This window comes from Cololabis saira, chromosome 7, assembly GCF_033807715.1.
Source record: "Cololabis saira isolate AMF1-May2022 chromosome 7, fColSai1.1, whole genome shotgun sequence".
Classification (NCBI taxonomy): Eukaryota; Metazoa; Chordata; class Actinopteri; order Beloniformes; family Belonidae; genus Cololabis; species Cololabis saira.
Genome location: NC_084593.1, coordinates 5,783,987 through 5,798,380, shown reverse-complemented (window position 1 = coordinate 5,798,380; position 14,394 = coordinate 5,783,987). Strand labels below are relative to the sequence as shown.

General features: G+C 44.7%; 1 protein-coding gene across 1 annotated transcript in view; it reads right to left on the bottom strand.

Moving 5' to 3' along the window:
- The window catches only part of fat2 (FAT atypical cadherin 2), a 228,217-nt gene that overhangs the window by 106,073 nt on the left and 107,750 nt on the right, over positions 1–14,394 (bottom strand). The window contains 3 exon segments of the mRNA XM_061726486.1: positions 6,421–6,817; positions 10,014–13,492; positions 13,495–13,677. Coding sequence (XP_061582470.1) covers positions 6,421–6,817; positions 10,014–13,492; positions 13,495–13,677 — 4,059 coding nt within the window.

The window sequence follows — 14,394 nt, the reverse complement described above, 5'->3', positions numbered from 1 at the left end:
ACGTTTGCAAATACGTCACACCATATCAGGAAGCCCAGAGATAAAAGCTGTTTTAATTTCCGCTGTAGCGCTGTTAATATGCCACTTTATTAAGTTTTAATATTTTTTCAGGCGTAAAAGTAACTGTTAAGATCCCCAAGCTGGGCTCAGTTTATCCAAATAACGCCTGTTAAGAAATTTGCAACGATGTTTTCAGGATGAGAAGAGACGCCGGCTCAGAGCAGCAGCAGATCACGGCCGGGTCAGCCTGCGCCGTCTTCCCGGGGAGAAACCTGCAGCTCTGTTGAGAATTACCGCTGGCTGAAATAAATCATTTAGGAAAATAAATGGTGGTTTAATAGATGAAATCTAACAGTTGTAGCTACGCCTGTTAAGAAATTTGCTCCGAAAATTTCGGGAATAGAACTGCCTGCCAGCTTAGGAGCTGATTTATGGTTCCGCGTTAAATCGACGCAGAGCCTACGGCGTAGGGTACGGCGTACGGCGCGCGTCGCCACGTAACCTACGCCGTAGGCTCTGCGTTGGTGTAACGCAGAACCATAAATCAGCCTTTATTCTGGCGAGGTTTGAAAAAGACTTCGCAACAACGAGCAAACGAGTGATTATGTACATTCACTGAGTGAATATTATGAAAGTAAAATATATATTTCTCGCTGGAAATGTAATCAAAACGCATTTTTATGCAGAAACTAACTCAAAATATTGATTTTATTCACTAAAAAATAAGAAATGTCCGCCATGTTGTTTTTTTTTTGATTCAGTACACAAATGACAACGAAAAGCATTCTGGGAAATTTTTTTGTCCCTAGGTCAGCTAGCGAGCATCTGAAAACCCTCGCCCTGTAGGGACAGATTCATAACCACTAGCCCTCGTTTAAGCCACTACCACTAGGTGAAAAGAGGAATTGGGACACCACTACCCTCACGGGAACGCGCAAAATGTAGGGGTAGGACTGAAAAGTAGGGCTAGGGGGGGATTGGGACTGGGCCTAAATATATGAATCAGTGAAACATCAGTGTCATCCATCACACCGTATCAACAGACGTCCTGATAGGAGCAACAGAGTTTCCATTTCAGCAAAAGACGACAAGGCATATCAACAAAATACATGGATTCTGCAACATGGTGGGAGAATGTTGGGGGGGGGGCCCAGTCGGTGTCTGGACCTGAACCAAGGAGATCATTTCTGGGAAGATCTCAAATGTATGGTGAACTAACACTCCCCACCCTGAACCGCTGGAGCTTTCTGCCACGAAGAATGAGAGGAACTTCACCAGAAAAAGGGCCCATTCTTTAGGGATTAACTCAGAGGACTTGAGGCTGAACTGCTGCCAAAGGCTCGACGGAGTGAAGGGTCTCCCTTCACGGCACTCCAACTGCTTGTTTTAGGTCTTTATTGTCGAGAGACTGCATGTGGAGTGGTTAAAAAAGAAAATGTTTGAGAGTATGAGCCTGAAACAATATGTGGAGAACCTGGGGGTTTAAAAACTGCTTATTTGATCATCATTTAAACCTGTACAGTTGTTATGTTGTGCAGTCGTGTAGTCTTTTATTTGGCTCTTATACAGTATGTCTCTATTGTCTCATAACCAGTACTGGAGTTGAGGGGGGATGAGGGGGGATGGCATCCCCTCCTGAAATAAAAACGGTCCAAATCATCCCCCCCTGTAAAACTGTCATCCCTCCTTTCCATCCCTTATGTCATTTCATCAATGAATGTGGTTTTACTGCTATTTCAACATTTAGAGTCATCACCAGAAAAATAACTTATTTGACAATTTTCACCTGTTTCAAGTCAATTTTCACTTGAAATAAGTAAAACAATCTGCCAGTGGGACAAGATTTATCTTCTCATTACAAGCAAAACAATCTACTTTAGATTAGATTTTTCTACTTATTTTAAGTGAAAATCTACTCGAAACAGGTGAAAAATGTTGTTTTTTCCAGTGATGAGTCTTGTTTTAAGTGTAATGAGATTTTTTTTACTAAAATGAGACATTTTAACTAGAAATAAGACAAATATTCTTGTTAAGATTGTGAGTTTTTGCAGTGATCCATGTTACTTATCCTGTGAAGGACAGAGTCATATTGATAAGTTCAGAAAAGTGTTTTTTATTGTTGTGTTTTGATGTATTTGATGTAAGCCCAGTGGATATTTAAAGCTTACAGAAGGCTGCATTTAACTGCTGCTATGTCATTCCTGCAGTATTTCTGCAGGTGTTTTGGTCACTGCTATTATTTGTAATATATTATATTATTTGTAATCAGCACAAATTATCTGTCCCCATATGATAAAATTCACCATCCCCCCTGATTCTTTTTTTACAACTCGAGTACTGCTCGTAACACCACTTTTCCTTTAATTTCCAATTTGTCTTAATTAATAGTGGAGGTTCCTTAATACTTTTTTGCACGATTCCACGTTGTCGATAAATAATTCAATCATTTCTGCTCCTTCTGATGTCAGTTTGCTAATGGAGGGGTTTCATCATTAAACTGACCCTCTCGGGTTCAACTCCCTCCTCAGTCGTTCAAACTTTTATCTTTAAGGCAAACTTTCGTCTCCTCCCCACCCACACGCAGCTGATGGTGGTGTAATCGTGACCTTTGGTCCGGGTGTTACGGCCGGTTTCATCACGGGGACACGCCCCGTCTGACAGGTGATGTGCACAGACTCATCCGTTATGAAAGCAGACTGAAAAAAACGCAACAAAGACACGAGCCGTCGCACAGGTCATGCGACTTAAGTGTTCTGATCCAGCGCTGGTTTTTAGGTGCGGAGATGAACTACTAATTGGATGCTTTTGTAAGAAACGGGCCACGGTACTGGTACTGCCAGAAGGAGGTTTTTTTGTTTTTTTAACGAAGATAAGTTGTAATAAATTGATCCCAAACACTCTGACAAATCATTGATATTTAAATAGTTACAATGGGGTATATATGATTAAATTGATACATTTAATTGATACATTTCTGCAGCAGTGGATTTTCTTAACCCTTGTACTGTCTTCGGGTCAAAATTACCTAATTCTCCTGTTCCTTCTTTCCTTCCTTCCTTCCTTCTTTCCTTCCTTCCTTCCTTCCTTCTTTCCTCCCTTCTTTCCTTCCTTCCTTCTTTCCTCCCTTCTTTCCTTCCTTCCTTCTTTTCTCCCTTCTTTTCTCTGTTCCTTCCTTCCTTCCTTCCTTCCTTCCTTCCTTCCTTCCTTCCTTCCTTCCTTCTTTACTCCTTTCTTTTCTCCCCTCGTACATTCTTTCCTTGTTTTCTCCCTCCCTCCCTTCCTTCCTTCCTTCCTTCCTTCCTTCCTTCCTTCCTTCCTTCCTTCCTTCCTTCCTTCCTTCCTTCCTTCCTTCCTTCCTTCCTTCCTTCCTTCCTTCCTTCCTTCTTTCCTTCCTTCCTTCCTTCCTTCTTTCCTTCCTTCCTTCCTTCCTTCCTTCTTTCCTTCCTTCCTTCCTTCCTTCCTTCCTTCTTTCCTCCCTTCTTTCCTTCCTTCCTTCTTTCCTCCCTTCTTTCCTTCCTCCCTTCTTTCCTTCCTTCCTTCTTTTCTCCCTTCTTTTCTCTGTTCCTTCCTTCCTTCCTTCCTTCCTTCCTTCCTTCCTTCCTTCCTTCCTTCCTTCCTTCCTTCCTTCCTTCCTTCCTTCCTTCCTTCCTTCCTTCCTTCCTTCCTTCCTTCCTTCCTTCTTTCCTCCCTTCTTTCCTTCCTTCCTTCTTTTCTCCCTTCTTTTCTCTGTTCCTTCCTTCCTTCCTTCCTTCCTTCCTTCCTTCCTTCCTTCCTTCCTTCCTTCCTTCCTTCCTTCCTTCCTTCCTTCCTTCCTTCCTTCCTTCCTTCCTTCCTTCCTTCCTTCCTTCCTTCCTTCCTTCCTTCCTTCCTTCCTTCCTTCCTTCCTTCCTTCCTTCCTTCCTCGACCCAAAGACAGCACAAGGGTTAAATTCTCCTTTTATTTTTAGGGCTCACCACATATTCATGTTTCCCTCTGCTACACCAACCAACAACATTCACAAATGTTTTTGATTGGTTCATTTTTCTTTACTGTCAACCGATCAATAAGGTGAGAGCAGGATCTGAGGTCTTGATGTTTGCATGTTTGAAGAAGATCGTCAGGAGAACTGCATCCAAAATTTAACATATTTTCATGCAAAGGTCAATTTAGTGGCAGGAAGTCAAGAAAAAGTTAATTAACGTCTTCACTTATCAGAAAAAAAATGTTTTAGTCATAATTTTAAGATAAATGCTTGAAAACTTAAAAAAAAAAAAAAGTAAAACAACGTGGCTGACTTTCCAACCAACTCACATTAAAAAAATACCGCCAATAGTTCATAGGGCAGCTAAGTCATCTGCAGACTCCAGTGCTGAAGCAAATCACTGTTTGTCATTATTAGGGCCCGAGCACTTACAGTGCGAAGGCCCTATTGTATCTGTAGGAATTGTTATTCTTCTGACAAAAGGAAGGCCTTTTTTCCCCCTAAACGTGCCCCAAAAGTCACCAAATTTTGCACGCAAGCCAGGCCTGGTGAAAAATGTGATATTTAATGGTTTGCATTAATGGGCGTGGCCTAATGGCTCAACTTAAAGAAAAGTCTCTTGACGCCATGGCCAAAACCGAACAGGAAGTCAGATCTGTTATACATCAAAATGTGCGTCTCCATCCTGCAACAACACGCATTACTTTTCTCAGTCAAAAGCGTTACCGTGGCGACGATTAACGCCAAAAAGTGCACCCCCCTTCATCTGATTGGTCCATATTTGATAGTTCCTACTTTCTGCCATATTTTTTTAATGGTTTGACATAAAGAGTCATGGTGGTGTCATCGGACTCGGTTTTGAGTACTTGAACATAATTTGTGAAAATATCACGCGCGAGGGCCCGTTCATCGCTGCTTGCAGCTTTAATTATCATTATAATTATTTCTATTCTCCCACATCCAGAGGATCATTTCTTTAACTATGCACAAATTAGCAGCTTTCATTTGCATTTTGTTGCGTGCTGACAAACAAGTTAATTAAGAGTTATTAAAGAGTTCATTAAGATACGTAGCACGAGGTTCACGCAGAGTTGTGGCCGCTAAGAAAAGCTGTTGAAATCAGCAGGCGTGGATCTCTGGTGGTGCAACTTTAACTCCTGCTTGTGTCTGTGTGTTTGTGAGGAGCCAATGTCAGCACCAGCCGGACCCTGCCTCTATAAATAATAACGGAGCAAACAAACCCCCACTCACAAAGAACAACACTGTGACAGAGATCTGCTTCAGAACAGTTTAACGGTGTGGGATTTGCATTAATTCAAGGCTTTGTTTGTGTTAGCTGCAGGGCATCCAGTTGGTATTCTAGCCTCGCGTGTCATTAATCGGCTGCTGAATGATATCAGGACTCAGTTGAAGGTCATTAACAGGGATTTCATTTTGCCTCATTAATATGTCCATAAATCCCTCAATGCAGCAGCATCTTCAGCAGGAGACTTAATTTCACTGATGAATACTGTACGTGCACACTTGCTTCCACAAGACAACCAACAAACAAACACTGACTACGTTTACATGCAGTCAAAATTCGGGTTATTGCTAATATTCCGGTTACTGAAACATTGGGAATATTCCGTTTACATGGTAATTAATCATTCAGGATATCTGGATCAAACCAGCGACGCACTGAGAACATCATGACGCAATTACCGTCATTTCTGCTTCTTCTTCCTGTATCCAAATTCAAAACAAATGCTGCTTCGCGCAACTTTTCTCTCACCTTCTTGTAAATCTTCTATCCCGGTACTTTCTACCGTCTACAAATGCAGAAATGTTCATATCCTTCATTACATTTATGAAGTGATTAGTCTCCTCCTGGTCTTGGTTTCTCCGTGTTTATAAGAACTTCCTGGACTCAAAAGACCAAGATTCCTTGTGAACAGAGCATGTGCAGAAAACAAATTCATGTTCCGTTTGGCGTTTACATGACCCAATATTCGGGTTTTAAAAGGAATAACCCAGGGGTCATACTCGGGTTCTTAAAAACCCGAATATGAGCAAATTTGGGTTATTCAAAGGGGTTATTTACAGAAGAGTATTAGGGCCAGGCAGGAGAAAAAATATTTGAGAGAGGAAGATTTTTTTTTTTATTGTGCACTTCGAGAAAAAAAGTCGAAATGTTGAGAAAAAAGGCGAAATTTTGACTATATTCTTGAAATTGTATTTCAACATTAATCTCGACATTTCGACTTTTTTCTCGCATTGCACAATAAAAAGAAATCTTCCCCCGTCAAATATTTTTTTCCTGCACAGCCCTAATACTCTTCTGTGGTTATTGGTGTTTACATGGCCGTGCAAAACCGGGTTATTGCTAATATTCAGGTTTTAAAAGGGTTATTGATGCATGGAAACGCAGTCACTTACTATCCAAAATATCAGGGTACGGAAACAAAAAAAACCACACCTGTGATGTAACACGTCACGAGCCGGTTCTTCAGAGACACGTCAGCGTCCGTGGTCGTCATGGAGACGACGGGTTCAAAGGGCGTGACGTTTTCCACCACGGAGCCGCGGTACGTGCTGTCGGTGAACTTGGGCGGGTTGTCGTTCTCGTCCGTCACCATCACCTCCACGACGACGCTGGACGACAGCTTGACGTCGCCGCCGTGGTCGACGGCGACCACGTAGAACCGGAACATCCTGGTGGCCTCGCAGTCGACCGGGCGCACCGTGGTGATCCAGCCGGCGTCTCCGTCGATGGAAAACACCGCGGCCACGTCCAGGACCGGGTCGTCCGGTAGAGACTCCAGGCTGTACGTCACCGCGCCGTTGGTGTCGGCGTCCGGGTCGCTGGCCGTCACCTACGAGTCCACACATGGACGGATGAGCAGAACTCATGAGCAGTTGTTTTCATTTTCTCTCTTTGGTAGCACTTTATAATAAATATATATAACTATATATAATAATAATAATAACTACACACTATTAACCCTTGTACTGTCTTTGGGTCAAAATGGCCTAAATTTCCTGTTCTTCTTTCCTCCTGCTCTCTCCTTCCTTCTCCCTTCCTCTTTTCTCCCTCCTTCCTTCTTTCCTCCTGCTCTCCTTCCTTCTTCCCTTCCTCTTTTCTCCCTTCCTTCCTTCTTTTCTCCGTTCCTTCCTTCCTTCCTGCCTTCTTCCCTTCCACTTTTCTCCCTTCCTTCCTTCTTTCCTTGTTTTCTCCGTTCCTTCCTTCCTTCCTTCCTTCCTTCTTTCCTCCTGCTCTCTCCTTCCTTCTTCCCTTCCTCTTTTCTCCCTTCCTTCCTTCCTTCCTTCCTTCCTTCCTTCCTTCCTTCCTTCCTTCCTTCCTTCCTGCCTTCTTCCCTTCCACTTTTGTTTGTTGTTTTCTCCGTTCGTTCCTTCCTTCCTTCCTTCTTTCCTCCTGCTCTCTCCTTCCTTCTTCCCTTCCTCTTTTTTTCCTTCCTGCCTTCTTCCCTTCCTCTTTTCTCCCTTCCTTCCTTCCTTCCTTCCTTCCTTCCTTCCTTCCTTCCTTCCTTCCTTCCTTCCTTCCTTCCTTCCTTCCTTCCTTCCTTCCTTCCTTCCTTCCTTCCTTCCTTCCTTCCTTCCTTCCTTCCTTCCTTCCTTCCTTCCTTCCTTCCTTCCTTCCTTCCTTCCTTCCTTCCTTCCTTCCTTCCTTCCTTCCTTCACGTACGTTGTGCATCGATTTAACACAGAACCATAAATCAGTTTTACACAAAAACGTTATCAACTGGAATTTATCGTTTTTACCGCAAGACCGTGGGGATTTTTTTTGACAGTTTATCGTGAACGGTAAAATAACACCCATTACTATCTATCTATCTATCTATCTATCTATCTATCTATCTATCTATCTATCTATCTATCTATCTATCTATCTATCTATCTATCTATCTATCTATCTATCTATCTATCTATCTATCTATCTATCTACCTACTAGTGATTGACTGTTAAAGTGGACTTAAAAAGAAGAACAGATGGGAAAAAAAGGACAAGCGACTAACAAGCTTCCCCTTCAAGTATCACCTTAAAACACAACAGAGAAGCAGAACAAGAGAGTTCCACTTGATGATTTCATCAAGACAAACGAGCCACACAGAAGAAAGAAAAACAAATGGTGAATTAATGGACTAATGTTTCTGTACTTTCCCAGCCAGGCGTGAATGTTTTTCCAGATGTAACTGTCCCAATTTATTTATTTTGGTATAGCAGAGAAGCCGCAGGTTCAACAAATGAGTCGGTTGATTTATGGAGTCCTCACTCCCTGATTAATGTTGTCTGCAGTAAAAACGGACAGGAACACACAGCCCTAAAACCGTGTGGGATTCTGCAGCCTGACTGTCAGGTACAAGCTTTAGTCACTATGGTACAAGATGAACACCATGCACCACTGAGGATTTTAGGAAAACTAGAGACAAGTTTAAAGCTATTTCCATCCGGGGGGGGCAGAGATGGTGGAAGACTTCAGATACCCGGGTGTTTGTGTGGTCTACGGACTGAGGTGCTGGGAACACTGCAGGAAGCTTACATCTTTCAGCGTTTGAAGAAAAAATGATCCATATCTTCTATACGGGCCAATCCCAATACACCCCCTACTTTCTACCACTAGCCCTAAAAATGAAGCCACAGGCGTAGGGTCCTTGTAATGTTCCCTAGGGATTGGGACACCACTTGCGTCACTGAGTGGTTTACGTTCGGGTACGTAAGCGACTGCGTAGTTACGTTTGCACATACGTCACACCATATCAGGAAGCTGAGAGATAAAAGCTGTTTTAATTTCAGCTGTAGTGCTGTTAATATGCCACTTTATTAAGTTTTAATATTTTTTCAGGTGTAAAAGTAACAGTTAAGATCCCCAACCTGGGCTCAGTTTATCCAAATAACGCCTGTTAAGAAATTTGCTCCGATGTTTTCGGGATGAGAAGAGCCGCCGGCGATTTATGGTTCCGCGTTACACCAACGCAGAGCCTACGGCGTAGGCTCTGCGTTGGTGTAACGCGGAACCATAAATCAGCCTTTATTCTGGCGAGATCTGAAGAGACAACGCAACAACGAGCAAGCGAGTGATTATGTACATTCACTGAGTGAATATTATGAAAGTAAAATATATATTTCTCGCTAGAAATGTAATCAAAATGCATTTTTATGCAGAAACTAACTCACAATATTGATTTTATTCACTAAAAATTAGAAATGTCCACCATGTTTTTCTGTTTGATTCAGTCTGCAAATGATGACGTAAAGCATTCTGGGAAATTTCTCTAGCCCTCGGTCGGCGAGTCAGAAGCCCTCGTTACGTCCACTAGCCCTCGTTATGTCCACTAGCCCTCGTTATGTCCACTAGCCCTCGTTATGTCCACTAGCCCTCGTTATGTCCACTAGCCCTCGTTATTTCCACTAGCCCTCGTTATGTCCACTAGCCCTCGTTATGTCCACTAGCCCTCGTTATGTCCACTAGCCCTCGTTATGTCCACTAGCCCTCGTTATGTCCACTAGCCCTCGTTATGTCCACTAGCCCTCGTTATGTCCACTAGCCCTCGTTACGTCCACTAGCCCTCGTTATGTCCACTAGCCCTCGTTATGTCCACTAGCCCTCGTTATGTCCACTAGCCCTCGTTATGTCCACTAGCCCTCGTTATTTCCACTAGCCCTCGTTATGTCCACTAGCCCTCGTTATGTCCACTAGCCCTCGTTATGTCCACTAGCCCTCGTTATGTCCACTAGCCCTCGTTATGTCCACTAGCCCTACATGCAAAGAGGAATTGGGACACCACTACCCTCACGGGAACGCGCAACATTTAGGGGTAGGACTGAAAAGTAGGACTAGGGGGGATTGGGACTGGGCCTAAGTCTGTGTTGAAGTGTGCAGTTTCATCTACAAACAACAGTTTGGAGCAACTCAGAGACACTGAACACACTGACAAAGCAGCTCGGCTCAACTCTGGATCTGCTACGGAGGGCTCAGAGATGACTGTGCGGAGAAGAATGTTGCGTAGGTTGCAGAACAGTAAGGAATGTACAGACTTCCTGTGTCTCACCTGAATGACTGTGGTTCCTGCAGGCATGTTTTCAGCCAGGAAAGCTCTGTACGGACTTGCGTCGAACACGGGCTGGTTGTCGTTCACGTCCTGGACCTGGATGTTGACAGAAACCAGCGATGCCACGTCCGTCCCGTTGTGGCTCCCCTGAGCAATCACATCGATCTGGTACCACTTGGTCTTTTCGTGGTCGATGGTCTTCTGCAGCAGCAGAGTTCCACTCTCTTTGTCCAAGCTGAAGACTTTGTCTCTGTTGCTTTCCACCGTGTTCCCGTTCACCAGGCTGTAGATGAGCGGCGTGTCAGAAGAGTCCGCCCTCACGGAGCCGATCTCCGTCCCGACGGGAAAGTCCTCCGCGGCCGAGAAGGTGTAGAGAGGCTCGGAGAACTTGGGCAGGGGAACCTCGGGAGGAACCACCTTCACCTCAACAGGGACCGACGAGTTATAAAAAGGGAGGCTGCCGTCACGGGCCTTGACTTTAAACTTGAAGATCTTGTTCTCCATGCCAACCAGACTCTCCTTGACGCTAACAACGCCGCTGAAGGGGTTGATCTCAATGATGTCCTCTGTCACTTCTTCCGCTTCGTCTACAGTGTAGGTGACGTCTGCGTTTTTACCGTCGTCGGCATCGTAGGCCATGATCTGAATGACCGGCGAGCCTTTATTAACAGTGGACTGAATTGAAACCTGGTATTCGGTAGCTTTGAACTGAGGAACATTGTCATTCTCATCGGTGAGGATAATTTTGACGGTGCAGAATGCAACCCTTCCGCCACCGTCTTTAGCCATCACCTTGATGGCTACGACTCTCTGGGTTTCTCTGTCCAGTGGCTGAGTGGTGACAATCTGCCCGTCTTCGTGGATGGCGAATTTCTCATCGGCAAGTTTGTTGATGATGGTGTAATCCACGCTGCCGTACGGCCCGTCGTCCGGGTCGATCGCCGCCAGTCGGATCACGCGAGTGCCTGCCTCGGCATTTTCAGCCAGCTCTGCTTCGTAGACGCTCTGCTTGAAGTACGGACTGTGTCTGTTGCTGTTTATCATATCTATGTTCACCGGCGCAGTTTTCTGAAAGACTCCGTCGGACACGGCCACGGTCAGGTTGTAGTACGGATCCAAATTCCTCTTGCACACATTGGAAAAGGAAATGATCCCTGAGGATTCATTGATGTTGAAGGACCGGTCTTCGTTGCCTGACAGGATCTTGTATTTGAGGTTATTTAGGTCAGTAGAATCAGGGTCTGAAGCTTGAATTTTCACCACTAAGTGACCACATTTGGCCATCTCATCTAACTTGGCATTGTACGGGAAGCTGACAAAGTCTGGAGGATTGTCATTGACATCGGTGACGTTCACAAAAACAAAAGCCTCGCTGCTTAAAGGAACAGTCCCATTGTCCATAGCTGTGATTTTTAAATTAAACTGGTTGGTGTCTTCGTAATCCAGCACTCGTTTTGTGACAATCAACCCAGTCTCTGGGTTTATCTCGAAGAAACCAGCTTCGTTCTCCTCCGTTTCAACTATTTGGTAGGTCACATCTTGATTTCTACCAGAATCTTTGTCCGTGGCAGAAAGCTGGATCACAGACGTGTCAACAGGGAGCCCTTCGGCAATATTTACATTATATGTCAGACGTGAGAACACGGGGGCATTATCGTTTACGTCTTCTACTTCTATTTCGATGGAAGCTTCAGAGAAGGCTCCGGTCACGCCGTCCGTAGCACGAACTGTCAACACGTGCATGGTCTGGCTCTCGTAATCCAGAGGGTTGGTGATGGTCAGCACGCCGGTCTTGAAGTCCATGTGAAAATGTTTGGAGGCGTTTTCCTCCTCAAGATTGTAGATGATCCGATAGCCTTCTGGGTTCCTCGCCTGCACGTGCAGAATGGTTGTGAATGGCGGTACATTTTCAGGAACTTTCAACGGGTAGAGAAGAGTCTGGAAAATGGGATTGGTTCGATTCCTCACTTGAACACCGAGCTGAGCGGTGGTGCTGTGACCGGGCTCGCCATCGTCTGTAGCCACGACCGTCAAGACATATTTGTTCAGGGCTTCAAAATCAAGAGGTCTCTCGAGGGAGATGTCACCGACATCAGGATCTATCCTGAAGAGGTCGTAGTCATCCTCCAGAGAGTACATGATGGATCCATTTTCTCCCAGATCTCTATCGATAGCAGTCGCTTGATACAAAACGTCTCCCGGATCCGTGTCTTCAGAAATCATCATTGAAAAAGGCAGATTGAGAAACTGCGGAGAGTTGTCATTGACGTCATCTATAACAACTTTAAGCTGGGTTGTGGCTGTCCTGGCCGGTGTTCTCATGTCCTGCACTTTCACGACTACGTCGTAAACATCCTGTTCCTCCCGGTCGAAGGGGAGACCTGTGGTCTCAAGCACACCTGATGTCTGGGATATTGCAAATTTCCCCAACGGATTTATGATGGAATACAAAAGAGGCTCATTTAAAAAGCATCCGGAGACTTTGAGCGCTGATAAAGTCTTAACAGACTTCAGGTTTTCTGCAACGCTTGCCGAGTACAGTTTCTGCTCAAATGCGAGATCGCTTGCTGTCAGGTTTGTGACATTCACCCTGACGGTGGCCGAGTCTTTGAAGAGGCCGTCGGACGCTCTGACGACCAGCTGGTAAAACGGCCTGAACTCTGACACGTTGCTCACGGTGATGACTCCGCTGTTGGGCTGAATTGAAAAGGCACCGTTAAGATTTCCCTCGGCGATGCTGTATGAGACGGCCGAGTCGGCGTCGTGAGCCGTGACACGCGCCACCTCTGCATCTCTGACAGCTGGAGAGATGATTGACGACCGGTACGTCGGGGCGGTGAATCGCGGCTCGCAGTCGTTCAGGTCCAGGATGCGAACGGTGACCTTGGCAGGCTCGGCTGCGTACAGCGACGGCTCCCCGGAGTCCTTCACCTGCACCGTGAAGCGATACTCGGCCTTGGCTTCAAAGTCAACAGGTGAGATTAGAGAAATAGTTCCCATGTTGGAGTCTATTTTAAAGACTTTCAGAGCCTCCAGTTCAAGGATCTGATACGTCAGCAGGGAATTTGAATCTCGATCTGCGTCGGAGGCGCGGATGACGAGCGGGGTGTTTCTCTCTCCCATCACCATGCTGTTTACGTGAGCCGACTCGCTGATTTGGCCGTGATACCGGCTCCGCTGGAAAACTGGAGCGTTATCGTTCTCGTCAGTCACGTAGACGTGAACCAGAGTCTTGGACAAGGACCCCACCGTGGTAGAAGCCGTAACCCTGAGCTCGTAAGCCTCACCATTCTCAAAATCAAGATGCCTTTGGGTTGAAATCAAGCCGGTGTAGGGATTGATGTAAAATGTCCCGTTTATGTTGCCTCTCTCTATCCCGTAATTAACTCCGGCTGGGCTGAAGGCTGAGATAGTAATCACCGGGGTGCCCGGAGCACTTAATTCACTAATCTCTGTTAGGTATTCATCGGAGGGGAAGGCGGGGGGGTTTGGTCGGAGATGCGGACGTGGACGTGGACGGAGCAGAGGTCGGAGCGTTGGGGGAAGCCCTGATCCGTGGCCTTCACCGTCAGGTGGAACTGGTCCTGAGGCTGCAGGTCCAGAGGTTTGGAGACGGTGATGGAGCCCAACTCTGGGTCTATGGAGAAGATGTTATCCACATTACCTGCAGAGAAACACAAACATGACTGCTTCACTAAATGTCAACCATTGTTTTCTCAAATATATGCAATTAGCTGGTGATTAAAGGAAACATTAGTTTGTTTTGTATTTTTCATGATGTGAAAAATAAAGTTCCATCTTTCTCCTGCAGGGAGAAACAGTCACATGTCACATAAAAATAACTGCTTCACTAAATGTCAACCATTGTATTCTCAGATATATGCAATTAACTAGTGATTAAAGGGAAAATTAAACCTGACTCTGGTTTTTGTGGAGTGTAAACAATCGGTAACAGATGGATACACAAACTTGTGAAAGTGCAAAAAAAGGAGTTTGCATACAGGACTGTCTCAGAAAATTAGAATATTGTGATAAAGTTCTTTATTTTCTGTAATGCAATTAAAAAACAAAAAATGTCATACATTCTGGATTCATTACAAATCAACTGAAATATTGCAAGTCTTTTATTATTTTAATATTGCTGATTATGGTTTACAGTTTAAGATTAATATTCCCAGAATATTGTAATTTTTTGAGATAGGATATTTGAGTTTTCTTAAGCTGTAAACCATGATCAGCAATATTAAAATAATAAAAGGCTTGCAATATTTCAGTTGATTTGTAATGAATCCAGAATGTATGACATTTTTGCATTACAGAAAATAAAGGACTTTATCACCATATTCTAATTTTCTGAGACAGTCCTGTGTGTGTGTGTGTG